The sequence below is a fragment of the Sebastes fasciatus genome, chromosome 4 (assembly GCF_043250625.1).
Source record: "Sebastes fasciatus isolate fSebFas1 chromosome 4, fSebFas1.pri, whole genome shotgun sequence".
NCBI classification, from domain to species: Eukaryota; Metazoa; Chordata; class Actinopteri; order Perciformes; family Sebastidae; genus Sebastes; species Sebastes fasciatus.
The window spans coordinates 5381093-5400405 of record NC_133798.1 but is presented as its reverse complement, the minus strand read 5'-3'; the positions used below and the strand labels follow the sequence as shown (position 1 = coordinate 5400405).

General features: G+C 39.4%; 1 protein-coding gene across 9 annotated transcripts in view; it reads left to right on the top strand.

Annotated features, from left to right (window-relative positions):
* ppp6r3 (protein phosphatase 6, regulatory subunit 3) overlaps window positions 1–19313 on the top strand; it is a 37192-nt gene that overhangs the window by 4628 nt on the left and 13251 nt on the right. For 4 of the 9 annotated variants that reach the window (XM_074631587.1, XM_074631586.1, XM_074631590.1 and 1 more), the window contains exons 2-18: window positions 1058–1228; window positions 1370–1603; window positions 3880–4066; window positions 4312–4449; window positions 5454–5519; window positions 6285–6397; window positions 6678–6791; window positions 8177–8303; window positions 8616–8768; window positions 9922–10071; window positions 10543–10607; window positions 11448–11563; window positions 11830–11915; window positions 12337–12423; window positions 13734–13831; window positions 18255–18309; window positions 18908–19038. In XM_074631587.1, the coding sequence (XP_074487688.1) occupies window positions 1377–1603; window positions 3880–4066; window positions 4312–4449; window positions 5454–5519; window positions 6285–6397; window positions 6678–6791; window positions 8177–8303; window positions 8616–8768; window positions 9922–10071; window positions 10543–10607; window positions 11448–11563; window positions 11830–11915; window positions 12337–12423; window positions 13734–13831; window positions 18255–18309; window positions 18908–19038 (1913 nt within the window). In that variant the 5' untranslated portion in view covers window positions 1058–1228; window positions 1370–1376. The remainder of the gene's footprint in view (window positions 1–1057; window positions 1229–1369; window positions 1604–3879; window positions 4067–4311; window positions 4450–5453; window positions 5520–6284; window positions 6398–6677; window positions 6792–8176; window positions 8304–8615; window positions 8769–9921; window positions 10072–10542; window positions 10608–11447; window positions 11564–11829; window positions 11916–12336; window positions 12424–13733; window positions 13832–18254; window positions 18310–18907; window positions 19039–19313) is intronic. The other 5 variants (XM_074631592.1, XM_074631594.1, XM_074631593.1 and 2 more) reach the window with 2 other exon arrangements.

Here is a 19313-nt window from a genome sequence, read left to right as displayed (position 1 = left end):
TCAAACATCATCTTTCATACAGTAACCTGTACAAGTCATTCATTTCAATGATCATTGATCATTCATAGATTTTTTTAAGGCCTAAAAACAGCCAAGAGGAGGTGCAGAAGTGAATTACAATATGCTGAAAGGTTATTATGGAATTTGTTCCCAATGATGCCAAAAATATACTGCCTACCCCCGCTTTAATCTGCTTGACAACTACACGTGATACCGGTATAAAAGCCGGCATATGCTGGCTTACGTAAACACTGGTGTGTGTAACTGTAACCGCACAACTCTGACATGTCTAACGGCAACATACGGCTCAAGAAGCTGATTCAGAAAAATGAATGTATGATAAGAAAATATATACTGATTTTGTGTTATTGTGGTCATATAAATGTAATTTATGGTGCTGTTCAATTGCTGGTAGACCACCTCGTTAATACAGGTCCCTTTCCTGACTGGAGACCAAATATGATTGATGCAGAATATTTTGTTCGATAAAACATGTGAATTTTGGAAAAGATTACATCTATCTTTTTTCAATTAATGTGGACTTTTTTACTTTACAACACTCTGGACTTATTGGAAATTGTTTGGATTGCACAAGTCGGAAACAACCGCTGAAATCTAATTCTATAAATAGTATAATACTAATAATATTAGTGGAGCCCATCTTTATAAAATTTGAATGTCAACGTTATGAATGAAGCTTTGGAATATTTGGTACAGCTCTACCTACATAATAAAAGTCTACTTACCACTTTGAATTGAATCATGTTTTTATATTTATTTTTTATTTGCTCCCTTTCACACCGCCGTTGAAAGAAAGTTCCTGTGATCAAAAAGGAAATAATGACAGCAAAACGCAGGAAAGACCCGCACTGCAGAATAATCTTAAAATCTTAAGAATCTTAAAATAACGGAAATATCCACTCCTCTACTTTGAAATGCTCGTACTGGTGTTTGTGAATTATTCGTCCTTTTGTAATCAAGATTGTTACGATATCCACATGAAAAGCAGTGGAACGTTCTTTTAATAACATGTCTCCATCTGTTTCTTGCCTCACAGGTGTGTGCTGTTGAACTGCTGTATGTGTGCCGTTTGTCAGTCTGTCCATCACCGCTGTCTGCCTACCTGTCTGTCCATCCGGCTAGCCTGGAATGGGCCACAACTCCCAAAGACTAGGACACACCTCTTTTTAACCTGAGCTCCACTGTCTGGACTCTAACATACTCACAGGTAGGCAGAAGAAAGATCTGTTAGGTGACTATAAAGATTAACTTAGGGATCATTTATTATAATCTGTTAACCTCTGATGGAAACGTTGTATTATTTTTAATGACACGTGCTGTTGGTGACGTTTGCACAAATGTTTTTTAGAGCCAACATGTTTTGGAAATTTGACCTCCACACCACATCCCACATTGACACGCTGTTGGAGAAGGAGGATGTGACGCTGACAGAGGTGATGGATGAGGACGACGTCCTGCAGGAGTGCAAGGCCCAGAACCACAAACTGGTCAACTTCCTGCTGAGACCACAGTGCATGGAGGACCTGGTCACCTTCATCACACAGGAACCCAGTACTGATGTTGAGGAGAAAGTGAAATACAAGTAAGAGAAAATGATGCAAATGATAAGGGGGATCAAAAGGAAGGATCTGGTTTGTTTCCTTTCAAGAGAGATTTGCAATTTGATAATTCTCTCTCTGCTGTATTGCAACCATTCATTTTGCCATTGAAAACAGGAGGAGAGTGTATCTTGCAATTCAATTATACAGTAATATATAAATAAAAGCATTTTGGCAATCACAGAATGATTAAAAGTATTAGCTGGGAAATGATGGACATTTTAGCCTGCACTGCAAAAGCTATTGTTGCCTTTTGTGGTTTTTTGACTGAATAGTTCCAGGAACTAAGTAGCCACAAGAACTAAACAAGGAACTCAAATTCCTTAGTTCCTTGTTTAGTTTATCTGGACGCTTTTTGCACATTCCTGTTTGCGGTTCCACAAAGCATTTTATGCAGCTCCCATTTGTGTTGACAAACAGGAAGAACTGCATCTGGAGAAGCATGAAAATTGGCAAATTACTCTAATAACAGATTAAAAGTCATTATTGATTGACACGCAATTTGAATACACAAGGAAACAATAACATAAGTCATTGGGTTGTTGTATTACTGTTGTAGTACTGTAATGTCACTCTGATGTTTGAGTCATATGCTGTATATCAGAAGTAGACATAGTCATCGTGATGTCACCCATTGGTTTGTGGACTACGGTTATGAAGCCTCGAATTCGGCATTTTGGCCGTCAGCATCTTGTTTATTTGCAGCCAGAAGTGACACTAAACAAGGCATTTTTAGTAATGCTACATTGTAAAAAAACAAATCTGTTTTGACATCAGCAGGAGGAGAGCTAGTTAACGTTAGCTGTTTGCAGCCGCTGGGCCACAGTTAAATGAGTATTGGGCGAAGGTAAATTATAACATTATCATGATGTGTTCAAATGTAATCTTGAAAAAAATGTTCTTGAAGAGAAACTTGAGGCGGATCATCAGGGATTAATAATACATTTGCAATACCCTATGCAAACAGTAATAAAGCAGTGTATGTTGAAGTCAAGCAGCAACCTCTGGTGCTAAAAAATTACGCTTAAGTGCCAAAACTGCAGTTTCTCAAATGGCCACTTGAGGCTGGCACCAAAAACGACTCAATCCCCTTAGACCCCCATTGAAATGCCCAAGTTTACAGCAGAAATTAACATGTTTACAGCCTGGTACATACAACTGGGTAACTTCCCTGTTAGTAACAACTGTACGGGGGCGGAATTTTTTTATATAACTCACCCGCTTAAATGCAGATGGCGTTTTTTTTTTTCTTTTTGTCAGAGCATTTGTTTAATTGATTGCTGTCGGGATGTAATGAGAATTTCTACTAATATTAAGGCTTTAAGTTAAGCATAATTAAAGGCGTGGATGCTTTGAGTGACAGGTGGGTACCTTCTCAGGTAGCTCACCGCGAGCGGTCTCCTCTGCTGCGTCACCCGATCCCTCCTCAGCTCCACCGATGATCCACCTAATTGCCCTTTCTTGGAATAGTTGGGAGTTAGGCTTTGTCGTCACTGCCAACATGGCGACGACCGGAGCCACCCACATTGAGCTTCACAGCTCTTCAGAAACCTATGGGTGACGTCACGGAGACTACGTCCATATTTTATACAGTCTATGGTTGAAGTACATGGGATTTATTGTTTTCCTTTTTACTGTGGTTTACTACCACGTTGGTTGAGTACTAAATTGCTAGTATCGTGACATCCCTACTCAGCACTGCAAAATCTGCCACGATAGTTCCTGGGCCATCGGTTAGTATTACTCTCAGAGCAGAGACATTTTTAGGGGGTCCAGGAGCTATGGTAGAAGAAATAAATTTAGACCCTGATCCCTCTAATCGTAATGCAGAACAGAGCGAAAAGCAAAGTCGTACTATTAAGAGAAGGCTAATTAAACCGTGAAAATAAGAGAATCATATCTTGGCGAAGGTGTTTGTCTGCCGTTCTTTTACCCATCCTTAATCAGTTGTAAACTCAACATTTTTGTAGCCTTCATTTGTTTCAGAATAAAGTTTGAAGAACTGGGCATGCAAAGCTGATCAGATCCATCAAAGTATCTTGACTTGAAATTTAACATTAGGGGTCAGATCCAGTTATTCTTTCTTCCACCCGCTTAGGATTCTTGTCATCTACCAGTAGTTTGTTACAGTAGTTAATCTCATCATGCCTCCGTCATGAAGAATCTATCCAGTGGTGGTTCGTTCAGTGTAAACATTGCGTCACAGTATTGTAACTGTCGTATTGGAAAAATCTAAGGAGCAGCTTTTGTTCTCTTACAGGTATCCCAACATATCATGTGAGCTGCTTACATCAGATTTGGGCCAGATCAACGACAGACTGGGAGAAGATGAGAAACTGCTGATGAAACTGTATGGCTTCCTCCAGAATGAGCCGCCTCTCAATCCGCTCCTGGCCAGCTTCTTCTCCAAGGTCCTATCCATTCTTATAGGACGCAAGCCTGAACAGGTAAGTTGGCAACAAGAGGGTGTTGTGTCTGAGAATGGGATGCAAGTTGTCATCTGATAGGATTTTTCCAGAAAGGATATTAAAAAAATACAATGGTCTAAAATATCCTGGTTGAGTGGAAAAGACTAACAACAAACATTCAGAGCATGTGACCTGATTAAGCGTGATTATCCTGTAGGAAACAAGGCCGTTCATCCTCTGTACTGATTTGAACGTGTGCATGGTTTGTTTGTCTGTGTTTATAGATAGTAGAGTTTCTGCGGAAGCGGGAGGACTTTGTAGACTTGATGATCAAACACATCGGGACATCTGCCATCATGGACCTGCTTCTCAGAATGCTAACCTGCATCGAACCACAACAGCTACGACAGGACGTTCTCAACGTGGGTAGCGGGGCAACACTTTCTCAGCTGTGCTAAAAATGATATCCCGCGTTCTGTTCACTTATCACACAGTTTTAAATTTAGACCATCACAACCCACAAGAACAAGCCAACAAATGAATGTTTTTTTCATTGTGATCTGGCATAGCTCAGTAAACATTTGTTGAGGACAAGTGTCATTTGGATAATGCTGTACAAAAGATAATGCATGCTGCTATTCTTTACTGATACACCAGCATGAGGCCTTTCTACTTGGATAAGTCCAACAGGTGTTGAGATGTCATTGGTCTTTGCTTCTGATTTTCAAACTGGAAAAGCAATATTAGCTATTCAGAAAATGCTGAAGGCGCTTTCAAAACTATCCACCTTAAAGTGTTTAAATAAAATGTCTAAATAAATTTTAAGGGAGAAGGAGACTTTGCGGTTACAAAATAATGCTTTAATTTGTATCTACCTACCTAGTTCCAGCTGGATTAATCCAGTCTCAGTGGATGTTGTCTAGAATAAAATCTCATTGCAAACGCTGAGGTTGCATTATTTTATCTGGTTTTGCAAGCCCAGCATCACCGTACAATGCAATGGGTATATACTCATGCAATTTGACTAAGTTAACAATATGCACTGCATTTATTATGCGTTTGTAATTCATATTTAAGTTATTGTTAGGTCAGGATGAATTAGCAACATGGATTTGGGCAGCAGAGGACTATAAACTAATTTTTTTTAAGATGTTGGTCTTTCTGTAAAGCTACTGGAAACTCAAAAATGTGGCGTTGTAACCGTAAATTCCTTCACACATGCTCCATAAGCCAGAAAAGAAAAGTCAGAATAAACTTTTGTAAATGTTATCCGATACTCAGAATCTTCCCACTTGCTACATGATTGAAGTGATTATGCATTGGTAAACATAAACCCTTTTACTTCAAATTAGAGGTCTTGCTCTCTTGCTTTTCCTCCTATTATTGTGTGCTGTCCTGACCGTCTCTGCTCTCTGTCCTCTTTCAGTGGCTGAATGAGGAGAAGGTGATTCAGAGACTGGTGGACATGGTACAACCTTCTCAAGATGAGGATGTGAGTTTCACACACACACACAAACACACACACACTTCTGTTTCTTCCATTGGTCACCAGGATATTTAATTTCTCTGTGGACTCTTGATGAACCAGGGAACGTTTTGTTGTTTGGTTTTCATTTAACCTATTTTGATAAGATAAGATATACTTTACTGTCCCCAAGGGAAATTAAGGTTGATACATTTTAATGTTTTCAGAGAATTTGATAGTCCACTTTTACATTTCAGGATCAGTTCACCCAAATTACAAAGAATTGTATAGCTATTTGTTAGAATTGTTATAGCTATTGAGCCTAGCAGATAGAGTCCATTTTATTTTATTAGACATTTTTAATCTGCATTTGTTTATTAGGGATGTCACGATACCAGAAATTTTGCAGTTGATACCAAAACAAGTGAAATCCCACAGTTCTCAATACCCAATTTGATACTACAGTAAAACAAAAAACACACAAACCAATAAATCCCATGTACTTACACATAAACTCGTTTGCATACTGTTTTTTCTTCTTAAATTTCTTATAAAAATTATAATTAATTCCTGATGATCCGCCTCAAGTTTCTTCCCAAAAACTGAATTTTGGCATCGAATTGGTACCGAAGTATTGGTTCTTGTGACATCCCTAATGTTTATTTTAAATCTTTTCAGGAATATTATGACTTTGATGTGATAATTGAATATGTTTCAAGTGAGTCAGACTCAAAACCACAGATTTATAGTTTATCGTCTTGTTTTCATTTTTATCCAATTTTCTTTACTTAGAGACACTCCAATGCCTCCCAGTCACTGTGTGAGATCATCAGACTGAGCAGAGACCAGATGTTCCAGGTCCAGGGCTCCTCAGACCCCGACCCACTTCTGGCTACACTTGAAAAGTATGCAGGTTCTCTGTATTCACTTTATAAAACATTGCTTAGGTTCTAATAACTGTACCAGTGATGTTCATGTAGATCAGTTATTTAGCCTTTATTTGCTCACCAGTTTTGCTTTTGTTCCGTTTATTTTGTACAGTGTGTGTAATAATACATTTATTCTAACAATGGCTGTTGTCATTTTTGCCTAGTAGGCTATTGAAAACAGACTCTGCACTACAAACCTGACAAGTGACTTTGAAGCCTGCTTTCCCTTCATCCTCATGTCTGTCCTCCTCCTCAGGCAGGAGACGGTGGAGCAGCTGCTGTTTAATATCTTCGACAAGGAGAAGAATGAATCTGCAATTGTCAGTGTTATCCAGATCCTCCTCACATTGTTTGAGACAAGGAGACCAGCGTACGTCCTGTGGCCTCTGCCACTCTTGATATCTTGATTTGACATGTGTATATATATAGCAGATGATGAGATTGTTGGTAAATGTTAAATAAGGAAAATCATATAACAATGGCTGAAGCTAAGAAATATATTAACATTATGTTTTTTTTGTACGTACATTAGCTATTGAAGTGACAGAAGTTACAGTAAATTGTTAAAGGATCCCTTTGGTTTAAAGGGACTATTTGTAAGAATCAGAAATTGCTTATTAACAGCGACACCTGTGGCCGTTAAGTCAACGAAAGTCAGCGTCCTGTTGCTCGTGCTTGTGCTACATAGACATGAACGAGCATCGCTCAAAACAGTGAGGCGACACACGTCAGCTAAAACCACAATATCACTCTATATTTCAGCTGCTTGGCAGTAATGTTAGCTGACCAGACGAAGGTCTCTCCATGAATCAGTGCTGATCCTAGTGTTGGCTTTTCCTGATTCAGCCTCTTGACCGTGGTCAGAAGGAACAGGGGAGACACTGGAGGAGGTCTGGAGGAGCTGCAGCATTTATTTCTGCACAAACGTCCACTGTACATTCACTAAATATTCTCAGAGCTAAACTAACTCTTCTGTAGTGTGCGTGCATGCACGTGAGAGCGGTGGAGCGAAAGAGCAAGCGAGAACGAGCACGGTGTGTCAGTGAAGGCAAGCAGGCAGAGGAGCAGAGACTACGGCCCTGGAGAGCAAAGCTACGGTCTTCCCCGCACCCTCTGACCCTCTGAACACTGTTTTGCAAGACGGGCTGTACTAGATATAACTTGTTTGTGTTGGAGTCTTGTCTGAACAGCGTAGCCACACGCGAGCGTGCACGGGACACCGACCCGCAATGATTTATACATGCAAGAAGTTACAAACAGTCCCTTTAATACGTTATTACACTGGATACAATATTGTGCAACTACTTGCCAAAGTAACACAGCAACAACACTGAGAGAAACATGAGCGGTCACATGATCGAATGGGTTTATCCAGATTATCTAAACTGCATTACTTGGAGGTAAAGTGCGCCTGAAACTAGTTTTACTGATAGGAATGAAAGCATCAGTGTTTACCTAAAATAGGCAATTCTATGATGTGTGTTTTATATATCACCACCAAATAGTTGTTATAAATGACTAAACACATTAAAAACTACTAAAAATACATCCTGAATTCACCAAAGTTCACATTTTAAATAGAATTCCCACTATGATTGCGGTTTAGGAGAACACCGTGTATAGATATATGCTTCAATATCAGAATCCTAACCCCATTTTCCCAGGCTGTAACTGTAGGCACAGTCCCAAAGACTTGGCATTACTACATTGTACTTGGTGAGCTAGTTCATTAGGTTGTCACTTTCTATGTTATAGATTTGAGGGTCATATGGATTGCCCCCCTGGGATGTCGCACCCTTCATTCTCAGTCAACCACAGCATCCTGGAGGCTGTGAGACCCCGACTCAAAGACTTCCACCAGCTGCTACTGGAACCCCCAAAGGTAAAAACCACACGGACAGCTATTAAGCAGTTTTGAAATAACAAAATGTCTTGTGGACTGACGTTGCAAGGTTTGTAGTCTGCATGGGACTATTTAATCCCTTTAGTCCATTATCAGCTGTTCTCAGTTTAGTTTAAATTAGTATTTTTAAAACTTTTCTTAGAAAACAGCTGAAGATGACAGATGGTCCAGTCACAGAATCAGTATGTGACAAGAGTCTTCTAGCACGTGCTTTAAGTATTCAGTAATTAAGTGTGGACGTATCCCAGTGAGTTGTGTATATATTGAGCAGTATTTATTCTCCACCAACAGGCCAACGTGATGAAGACAACATGGGGGGTGCTGGACCCTCCTGTGGGTAACACCAGGCTCAATGTGGTCAGACTGGTGGCCAGTCTGTTGCAGAGCAACACACACAGCATCAACACAGAACTCATTAACCTCAACACACTGGGAGTCATACTAGTGAGTAATATCTGTATTTGGTATTTCTTTTGGGCCAACGTTTTTTTTTTTTTTTTTCTTTTCTCACTGACCTATTACAAGCTAAATAAATTAATTTAATTGAATCCATCGATTAAAATTCAATAAGCAGATTTCATACTGGATTTGAATTTGATAATTCAATAAGCTGCAGTGCATAAATAACTGGTAATTTCCAATTTATCTTACACAGCAATTTCCTGATTAGATTTTTATTTGCTTTAATTTACTAACTGTAGTTTTGCATGCAGTCTGATTTATAGGGTTATAATTGACATTTTAAAGTTTAATTCCTTTTGGTTTCCATTGGCAAGTGGTTAAGAGTAGCGGTTCCCAAACGTTTTCACACAAATTTGACCACAGACCCCCATTTGATAAGATTTTGTCTCAGCCGCCCCACATCTGATAGGGTTTTTTAAAAATGGTGAATGGACTTGCATTTGTATAGCTCCTTTCTAGTCTTCTGACCACTCAAAGTGCTTTACACTAAATGTCAGCATTCACCCATTCACATACACACATTCATACACTGATGGCTGCCATGCAAGGTGCCAACCTGCCCATCAGGATCTAATCTAAATACTCATTCACACATCGATGGCACAGCCTTCAGGAGTAATTTGGGGTTCAGTATCTTGCCCGAGGACACCTGGACATGTGGATCGGAGGAGCCGGGGATCAAACCGACAACCTTCCGATTGGTGGACGACCTGCTCTACCTCTGAGCCACAGATGTTTTATTACAGAAAGTGTATGAAACCCATGACCAAAATAATCACAGATTCTGTAATTGTGTTACTTATGGGGGGAATTTTTGTGAAAATAAATAATTCCACTTTTTCATGGGGAGCCCTTGAAACCCCCTCAAGGACCGCTAGGGGTCCCTGGACCCCGCTTTGAAAACCACTGGTTTAGATAATGATGTTAAACTGGAGATTGGTTAACAAAGCTGTTTGTCACTGAGACCACAGATATCCGGAACAAAAGAGCTGTGTAAAATGTTACTGTAACTGGAAGAACACTAGAAAACTAGAAATAACTATTTTTTTTCAGTAATCTGTTAAAGCACAGATCAGTATCGAAAACCATTTACTAATGTTTCTCTTTTTTAATATTATTTTGTTTTGCTTCACAGGATATGTATTTCAAATACATCTGGAACAACTTCCTCCACATTCAAGTGGAGATCTGCACAGCCATGATTCTGGCTATGCCCCCCGCCCCCACTGACATCCAGCCAGACACGGAGCAGGAAAATGCGAGGGAGAGCATCCTCATCAAACATGTAAGATAAGAATACTAGAGAAGAGATCTTCACATCAGTTCTATGTGATGTACTTTTTTAGGTCTGCACAAGCTTTTACCTCTAGGACTATAGCAAACTAAAGCTGTCCTTACATGGTTAAAGAATACTAACATGAAGCCAAACGTGTTCAGTGTAAATGCAATAATGCATTTATTGTGAAGTTGGACAAATGCAGTGGTAATGGCAGTAACCCTTATGTGACAGGCACTATATCACAAGTAATCTGGGGTAATCTCTGGCATTATCTTTTTATTTCCATGACTGGGACTGTATATTGTACTGTACTTTATCTACCGTGAGAAAGACACAAGTCACCATGGACCAAATACAGCAATTAGTGAAGGCTTATCGATAATGTGTGCGTCGGCGCAGACGGCAGCAGTATGCGCTACGTTGTCAGCACGCTGAATTGGTTTTGTTTGATTTGCTTCTTTTTTTTCCCTCCACCAGCTGTTTCAAAAGTGCCAGTTTATACAGAGAATCGTAGAGGCCTGGAGCTCCAATGAGAAAGAACAGTGAGTATTCTGCTCTGCTACAAATGCGACCATAAGTAGCTTTGTCAGGGTGTAACAATGTGTTATGAAGTTGTCATTTGCTGTAGTAGAATTACGGCTGGACCCGAATATTAAATTTTCTGGTTATTCGTTGGTTGGGGAGGTAATATGTATTATACCAGTTTGCTACCTCCGGGTTTGAGAAGTGAAGCCAATGCACAAGTGCCTTAAACCTGCATTTTTTCTAACAGCCAGCAGGGTGCGACTCCTGTGATTGTATAAAAGTCTATGAGAAAATGATCCTACTTCTCACTTGATTTATGACCTCAGTAAACATTGTAAACATGAGTTTATGGTCTCAATCGCTAGTTTCAAGTCTTCTTCAATACAGCATGATGTTCATTTAGTAAATGATATTCCCATTTAGAGTCAAATAGACCATAAAGCAGGGGATGCTTTAGGGCAGGGCTACTTTGTGATTGACAGGTCGCTACCACGGCGTTGTCCGCTCTGGGAGTTGTCCTTGTTTTCGTCTTAATACTTTAACCCTTTCACAGTGTGTTTTCAGTTCATTAAAATAGTTACCCTCCGCATTTTCGTGTCACTTCTGGTTCCGAAAAACCAACATGGCGACAGCCAAAATGCTGAACTCAAGGCTTCAAAACGGCAGTCCAATGGGTGATGTCACAGTGATATACAGTCTATGATTTATACGCTACACCTTAAAGAAGGGTGCTTCATTAAGCTGTGAGTGTGACTACAAACAGAGATCGCTCCCTCACAGTGGTCCCCCACGTGCTGCAGGTTTGAGTCGTCATTGTCATTGTCTCATTGTTTTATTGATGTTTGCGTGTGTTTTAGGTCAGAAGGTGGTCGGCGACGAGGCTACATGGGTCACCTCACCAGAATAGCCAACTCTATAGTTCATAACTGTGACAAAGGCCCTAATGGACCACAGATACAACAGCTCATCTCTGGTAAGGACTCGCTTCTGCCTGTGGGCTCATATCTCTCTGTCCTCTGTCTTACAGATTAGTTTTAGCTTCATCTTTTAGTTTGAGACGATTGACTCTATGATGTGTTATCTTCCTGTGGCATCACTTAGCTCTGTGCTTAGCCTATTTTTGTTTATCAAGAGAACTAGTGGCATCTGAAATGGACTGGAGAGCACAATTCTTTAACGGTATTGTAGAGTATATGAAGATGGAGTATATACAGTATGAACTTTGTGTGTGTGACACAGAGCTCCCAGCAGAGGACAGAGACAAATGGGAGGCCTTTATTTCTGGGCAGCTGTCTGACACAAACAAGAGAAACACTGTTGACCTGGTGAGTAACCACATAAACATCAACACTGATGCCAAGCTTTAATATTTATTTCAGTTTACTTTTGTTAAGTGTACAATGCAGTTATTTGACAGCATGCCATTTATTTATTGTTGTCTCTGTAGTCCAGCACATTAGATTTGAAATGAAACGGTGACTGAAACTCAAGTACTGTGTTTTCGTCCCAGATCCAGTGTTCTGAGTACAGATCCATCTCTTGCACTGTACATTTTCAGAAAGATTTAGACTAGGATACACTGCAGCACAAGCAAATATCAAGATTGATTAATTGTATTGTTGTAATGTTAGGACAGCTATGCCTGTTCAGTAGTGCGGTTCTGGAATGCACATTGATCCAGTCAACAGACTTTTCCTCTCAAACTCAAAGGACAACCCCTTTTGCTAAAATGTTTTTTTTCTTTAGGTGAATACACACCACATCCATTCTTCCAGTGATGATGAAGTGGACTTTAAAGACAGTGGCTTTCACCAGGACTCCTCTCTACAACAAGTAAGACCTAAACACACACACACAAATGCAAACATGCACACAAAGCTGGCCCATAGCCACACAGACCTAGCTGATCTACAAATATTCATTAGTTTTTCTGTGACCGTCTTAATGAGAAGCTCTGTTAATGCCATGTGTAAGCTTTTCTTTGGATACACACGGACATCTAATGGAGGCAAAACCTCTAAGCAGTGTAAGTGGAGAATATTATCTCATCAGTGTGGTCAGTGTGAGATTAGTATACTATAAACAACTGTAAGAATCAGTCCTACTTGGGTCAAAATTACTTTGAACTCAGTTTGCATAGAAATGGAGTAAACTGTCAGTTTTCTTCCAAAGGCCCCCCAAAAACACTTGGTTAAGATTATACATGGTTGCCTTGGTCCATTGGCGGAGCACACCTACCTTTCACTAAATTACAAAAGCGCCAATGTAACATGATTTAGCCATGGCAGCAAACAAAATGAAGAATCTTTCTATTAAAATGTGTGCCATCTTACAATGGCTACTTGGAGAAGTCCTATCCTCAGTAGAGAATGCATCACCGGCATGGGTTGAGTAATTGATACAGAAACTCTAATTTCTGGCTGATGATGCCATCGACATTATAGAGTACGGTCTAGACCTGCTCTATATGAAAAGCGTCTCAAGATAATCTTTGTTATGATGTGATGTATATAAAAATAAATTGGAAATTGAAATTGACATCAGTAAAATCATCACTCAGGAATACAGAAGTGTTTTCCTGGAGCCCCTTGTCATTGGTTGCTTGTTGAGCTGTAATGGGACATAAGCAATGCATATCCTCAAAAGCTTAACTATTTTGAATCTTGTGCTCTTCAACAGTAAACGCTCCCCATTTCCCCACCGTAACACGTCAAATTGTATTAAATTGTTGAAATACATAGAGTGAGAAGCTACATGTCTCTGAACAAGGCCTTTAATCTTAAAATACTTTGTGACTATGGGTCATGCACAGCAACAGTCTACAGGAACATCTCTCAACCATGTTTTGAATTAATTTACTTAACTACTAATGTTATTTAGGAAACTTTACAGTTACTTTAAATAGAATAGAATTGACTGATATTTTTTTTCACTAATGTTAAAAGCATTTTGGCATTTGACTGTAAATGCATGTTTGTGCTTTTTTTTTTTTTTTAGCTATTAACCTGACAAGCCTACATTTTATACATTCTTTTGTTCTTACAACGTAGTATATGCATTTGCTGTTTTCTGTACTGCAAGTAATGACCAGCTTTGTGTAGAGCCAAGACTATATCATTATCGTTGGTCCTGGGTTTTGCCAGGCCTTTTCTGATTATCAGATGCAACAAATGACGTCCAATTTTATTGAGCAGTTCGGCTTCAATGACGAAGAGTTTGCTGATCAGGACGATGTTGTGGAGTGAGTACTCATCCTGCATGACTGGACTTGCTGTCTTAAATATTACTGTGTAACACTGAAGGGACAGGACACTTAAGACATTATGAAGTTGGTGGGATGTGTTCATATATTCATTCAATAACAGCATATTAATATCACTTTAGAAAGAAAAAGCTTTTTTTTTTAAAGTGCTCCATTCTCTGCCCCATTATGACATATCATAACACAAAAATATTGTGTTTGATTCCTATTCCAAGCTTTCATGTTGACATTCAAATCTGAATGCCACTAAAATGATGCAGCATCATTTTGATAAATCTAAAATTATGATTGGATCAGAAACCTTTTTAAATTTCTAGTTTGCTACAGAAAAAGATCAATGACAGTGATGGCTATTGCCTAAGCAAAAATCATTTTGCTCAGGCATTAAAACTAATGCCATTACCTCCAACTTGTGCCTTATTTCCTTTTTGATTTGGCTGCCATAATAAATACAAAATATGGCTTAAACAGAAGAAACCATAATATCCAGCTTTTGTGTTGCCGTGTGCTGTCCCTTTTTATATTCCTTAGGGCAGGCTGATTTTTGGGGTATAATCTTCTGCAACGGTTGTGGGCTGTGGGAGATGGCTGTTAGTTGATCAATGATTTAAAGTGTCTGGTTTACCTTAAACAGTTTGTGATTTGAAGTAGAGCCTTGTTCTTCTTACATAGATCTTGGGTTTAGCATTATCAGACGTTGCTAAATGAGACATTGGGCCGGGTGAAACAAGCAATACACCAATACAAACGTTCAGCAGCATCTATTCCTCAAGTCATGACATTAATTCATGTAACTTTTAATAGTTTTACAAAAGAACAGTTCAATAAAGAAGTTTTCCACTCTAATACAGTAGATCTCCAATAGATTAAGATACATGTGTGCATTTCGAAAGATGGGAAGTCTGGAGGTTCAATCTACCTGAAAAACTTCCACTCGGTAGTAATTACTAGTAATAAGTAGTAACTGGCAACAATAAACGGCACAAGGCTGATATGGTAGATTGAGCACAGCAACATTTCTTGCTGTTTTGCATTCTGTCAGTTCTACATGATACTATTTCATGTACGGGTGACATGAAGGGTAACTATTGTGAGGTCTAGGTGTGTTATTTACTGAACCGTTGTATTGGTGTAACTGATAATGCTCCCATTCTAGTTAAGCCTAAGATCTGTCTGGTGGTCTTCCCCTCTGTGCAGTCAAGATGCCTGGAATGTATCTGACTTGGCATTTAAGGGTCAACAAGGAGAGGACTTATCCAGGCCTGAACAAAAAAAAACACACGCACACACACACACACACACACACACACACACACACACACACACACACACATTGTATACAAGTCGGATACTTGCCAGTTATCATGAATGCACAAGTTGGAAGGTAATGTGTGATTAAAATAAGAGTAAATTGGGGTACAATTACTTTCCCTCCTGAAGTAAATATGTGCCATTTGGGGGATAGTAATAGGGTGGTCAGATGGAGAAATTCAAGTGTGTGGGCTCTGTAGGCTGGTATGAGCTGATGGGAATGGAGATTGTTGGGTTCATGTGTGGATAGGACTTAAAAGTTTACCCTTAGGCTACATCCACACCAATACGTTTTCGTTTTAAAACACAACTTTTGCTACGTTTAAGCCTAGCACCCCTAAAACGGAGATGACTGAAAAGGCTGCTGATGCCGTTTTTTATTTTGAAAATTCCAGGGTTGCGTTTTAGTCTGGACGGATGAAATAGTGTTGTCACAATACTGGAATTTCAAACTGTGATACAATACCTTGAAAAATATCGATATTCGATACCATTTTCGATACCCCGGAGAACAATAGACACAACATTGAGGGCGTGAATGGTAGTGGGTGTGTCAACTCGCTGTTGGAGAGAAGAGAGAGCAGAAAGTGCAGCTGGTACCCGTGCATCGGTGCCGCAGAAAATTAGTATTAAAACTGCCTCAAATATTTTGTATCTATGTATCGACAAAAAAGCGACATCAGCCGTGATTACCATGCGACTTCCAGTGGTTAATTCAACATGTCCCAGGGACAATAGGAAAAGGGATTGGGATGCCGTAAACTCACTATCGACGCATCCAGCCTTAGCACCCTATTTGTTCCCTGATAATGCTACATTGCGAACAACAAGTCCCTGTTGAAAACAGCAAGACGCGAGCTACTTAATGTTAGCTGTTAGCTCCATGCAGGACTGTGCTGCTTACCAGCTGCTAACGGCTAACGTTAACCAGCTCTCTATGCAGTAAAAATGAGTGTTGGGCGATGGTTAATTCTAACGTTATCATGGTGTGTTCAAATGTAATCTTGTAAAATGTAGTTTTTGGTGAGAAACCTGAATAAATCCAGTTGTTTGAAGGAGATGTTTTCACAGCAATATAAAATAGATAATAGAGCGGGAATTATGACCTGTTGAACTTCCTAACAAAACCCCGTATGCAAACACTAATAAAGGAGTGTATTTTGATGTACATGGGATTTTAGTTTTTTTTGCCGTGGTATCAAACTGGTATCGAGAATCATGGAATTTCACTGGTATTGATATCGACTACTAAACTTCTGCTATCGTGACTAGTGAGAACAGACAACAACGAAACTGAGGCGAGACGTGTGTTGACCAAATGTCTTGACTGATTTGTAGCTCTTCATTTTTAAAGTAAATTTGATGTGCGTGTGTGAGAGAGGGAGAACTGTAGTTAGGCTATAGTAGCCTAGTAGCAGCTCTTGAGTATCAAATAAGACCTTTTATTATAGGAAGTACAATACTCTTGTATTTTCTGTAACCAACCGCAGAGTAGACAAAACCTGCTTCCTGTTTGCTCAAGGGCACGCACATGCTCAGTGTGCGTGAATGCTCATGGAATATGCGTTTTCAGGCATATGAGTATGGACATAGATCATTTCTAAAATGGTGCTAAAAGGCTTGTATGTACGCAAATCATTTTTTGTTTTAAAACGAAAACGTAACAAACATGACAAATACAAATATAATATAAAAGAAAAAAATGATCCTTTTCATCTTTTGTGGCAAAACCGCCGCCACTACTCTATCCTATGGCTTGGTCTTACCATCACCTATTGTATTACTGTTTATTAGTTAATTGCAGTCTCATTCACTTGTTTCCTACTGGAAAGATTGAAGCTACTGTAACTGCTCAGAATGACTCCCTGAACTCCTGACTGTGCTTATTAAAAGCAACAGTCTGGCAGTTTGGATTTAAAAGACATTAAGAGTCAGATGAGACGTTCCATATTAGTTTGATTAAAGGCTTTCCGGCACTGAGATGGGCCCTGGGTGGTTTTAGCCTAGCTCAGCACAAAAAACTAGAAGCATGGAGAAACTGCTAGTGCAGCTCAGTCAAATGTGAAATCACAATACCTTCCCACCTTTTTCATCACAAAATAGTTCCAACAAGTAACTGCTCTTTAACCCATAATGTTAAGTCTCAGGTTTTGCCTGTAAGCTTGCATTTAAATGCTTTTCCTCATAATGTGTGATGTGAAAACATTGCATTTCCACTCAGTCAAAAAAGTAAAGTGTGCACCCTGGTCATAATTGAGTTATAAAATCCTAGTGCACTATAATCTCAACTGATGATTCTAATCATGAACGTTAAGGAAGCAGCCCTATTTTCTACATGTTAAAGATTAGGGGCTGCTCCCTAAACGTTCATGATTAGAATCATTAGTCGAGGATCCCCCGATTTAAACCTCATCTTGTAATTCAAAGCATCAGACTTCCATTGCACACAAAACACACAGGGTAACAGCATGGCAGGATACAACGTTTTAAAAACCTAGTAAATCCTAGTTATATATAATAATGACCAGGATGAACACTTTATTTTCCTCCTATGACAGAGCTAGGATAGCAGTTTCCCTCTGCTTCCCAGTCTTTGTGCTAAGCTAGGCTAAGCCACGAGCTGATATTACTCTCTTCTGACTTTGAGTAAGATGGCAAATAATTCCCCCAAATGTTGAACTTGTCCTCAAATGATTGATGAACTATTTTAAATGTTGGGTACAGAATAATATTCTGGGAAACTGGAAGTGGCTATTTTTGGCTTCCTTGTGAAAAAAGAAATGCTGTTTTTTTTTGTTTGTTTTTCTACCAGGGCCTATGTATGACTCTTAGCTTCTCTTTGATCAGTTTACAACACAAAGCAGGCATGTAAAGAAGAAAAGTGTCCATAAAAAAAAACCTGTTTCTTCAGCACTATCTTTATGTTGCCATGAACCGGGCATGGGGTGAGAATAGGTTTTAGTTCTGCCTGCAGTATTGAACATGAAGTGTTAACAGCTGTGTGCTAGAGCCTGTCTGCCTGTGTGTTGCCATATATGTGGATGCCTAACGACCCTAACTTAACTAAACTCTGTTCTCTTTAACATTGCAGTATTCCCTTTGATAGAATATCAGACATCAATTTTTCACTGAATACAAATGAAAGTGTAAGTACTTTGATCATTAATCTTTAATTCATACGCAGTGATTCAATGGAAGGAGAAAGTAAATTAATCATGGAACAAATGGAAATGTGTTATTTTATCAATATGGCATGTCTTGTATTTCCCGAAATTACTGTTAACATTCATTTAGAAGCAGATGCCACAAAGTGAGATGATGTGAAATTACAACTCTTCCCAGACAACAAATGTGTGGCAGATGTATAGAATGAGGATTCATCTTGATGAAATAAAACTTTGCTATAGCCTGCATTTGAACCAGAAGCTTGGAGCAAAGCCCGAATATCCAACCACAACCTGATTTGATCAAATACTGTACCACTGGTTTTAAAATGTAACAGAAGAGAGGCACTAATGTAAAGTGTAAGCATACTTGGATATGCTGTAAGTTTATTTCCATTGAGATGACTGTTTGAGGCCTGCTGTGAAGCTGTTGTGCTAGGATACTGGAGGCATACATGTTAATGTCTTGCTTCTCTGCTGAGTGGCTTTTGTTCTGAAGGATCCAACCCTAGTTTGTATGTGAATGTACTGTAGATATAAAAATGTTTTTTCTAAGTATGTGGCCCGTGTGTTTCTCCAGGCAAATATAGCTTTGTTTGAGGCACGCTGTAAGGAGAAAATCCAGCAGTTTGAAGATGCTGGTTCAGATGAGGAAGATATATGGGACGAAAAAGACGTCACTTTCGCACCAGAGGCACAGAGACGCCCCAGGTCAGTTAAACACACACACACACACACAGACGCAGACGCAGACGTTTGTCTTTCTATATACTTGAGAGGACCTTCGTTGACAAAATGCAGTCCCTGGCCCCAACACCTATACTTATCTCAACTGTATTTTAACCTTGGCCTCAAAACCAAGTAGTGTGGACCAGCCTCACAATTCAGAAATGTGCTCACTACAAACTGAAATGGTCCTCATAAACATAGTAATACAAATGCAAACACACACACACACCCACACACACAAAGAGAAAATTCTTTTG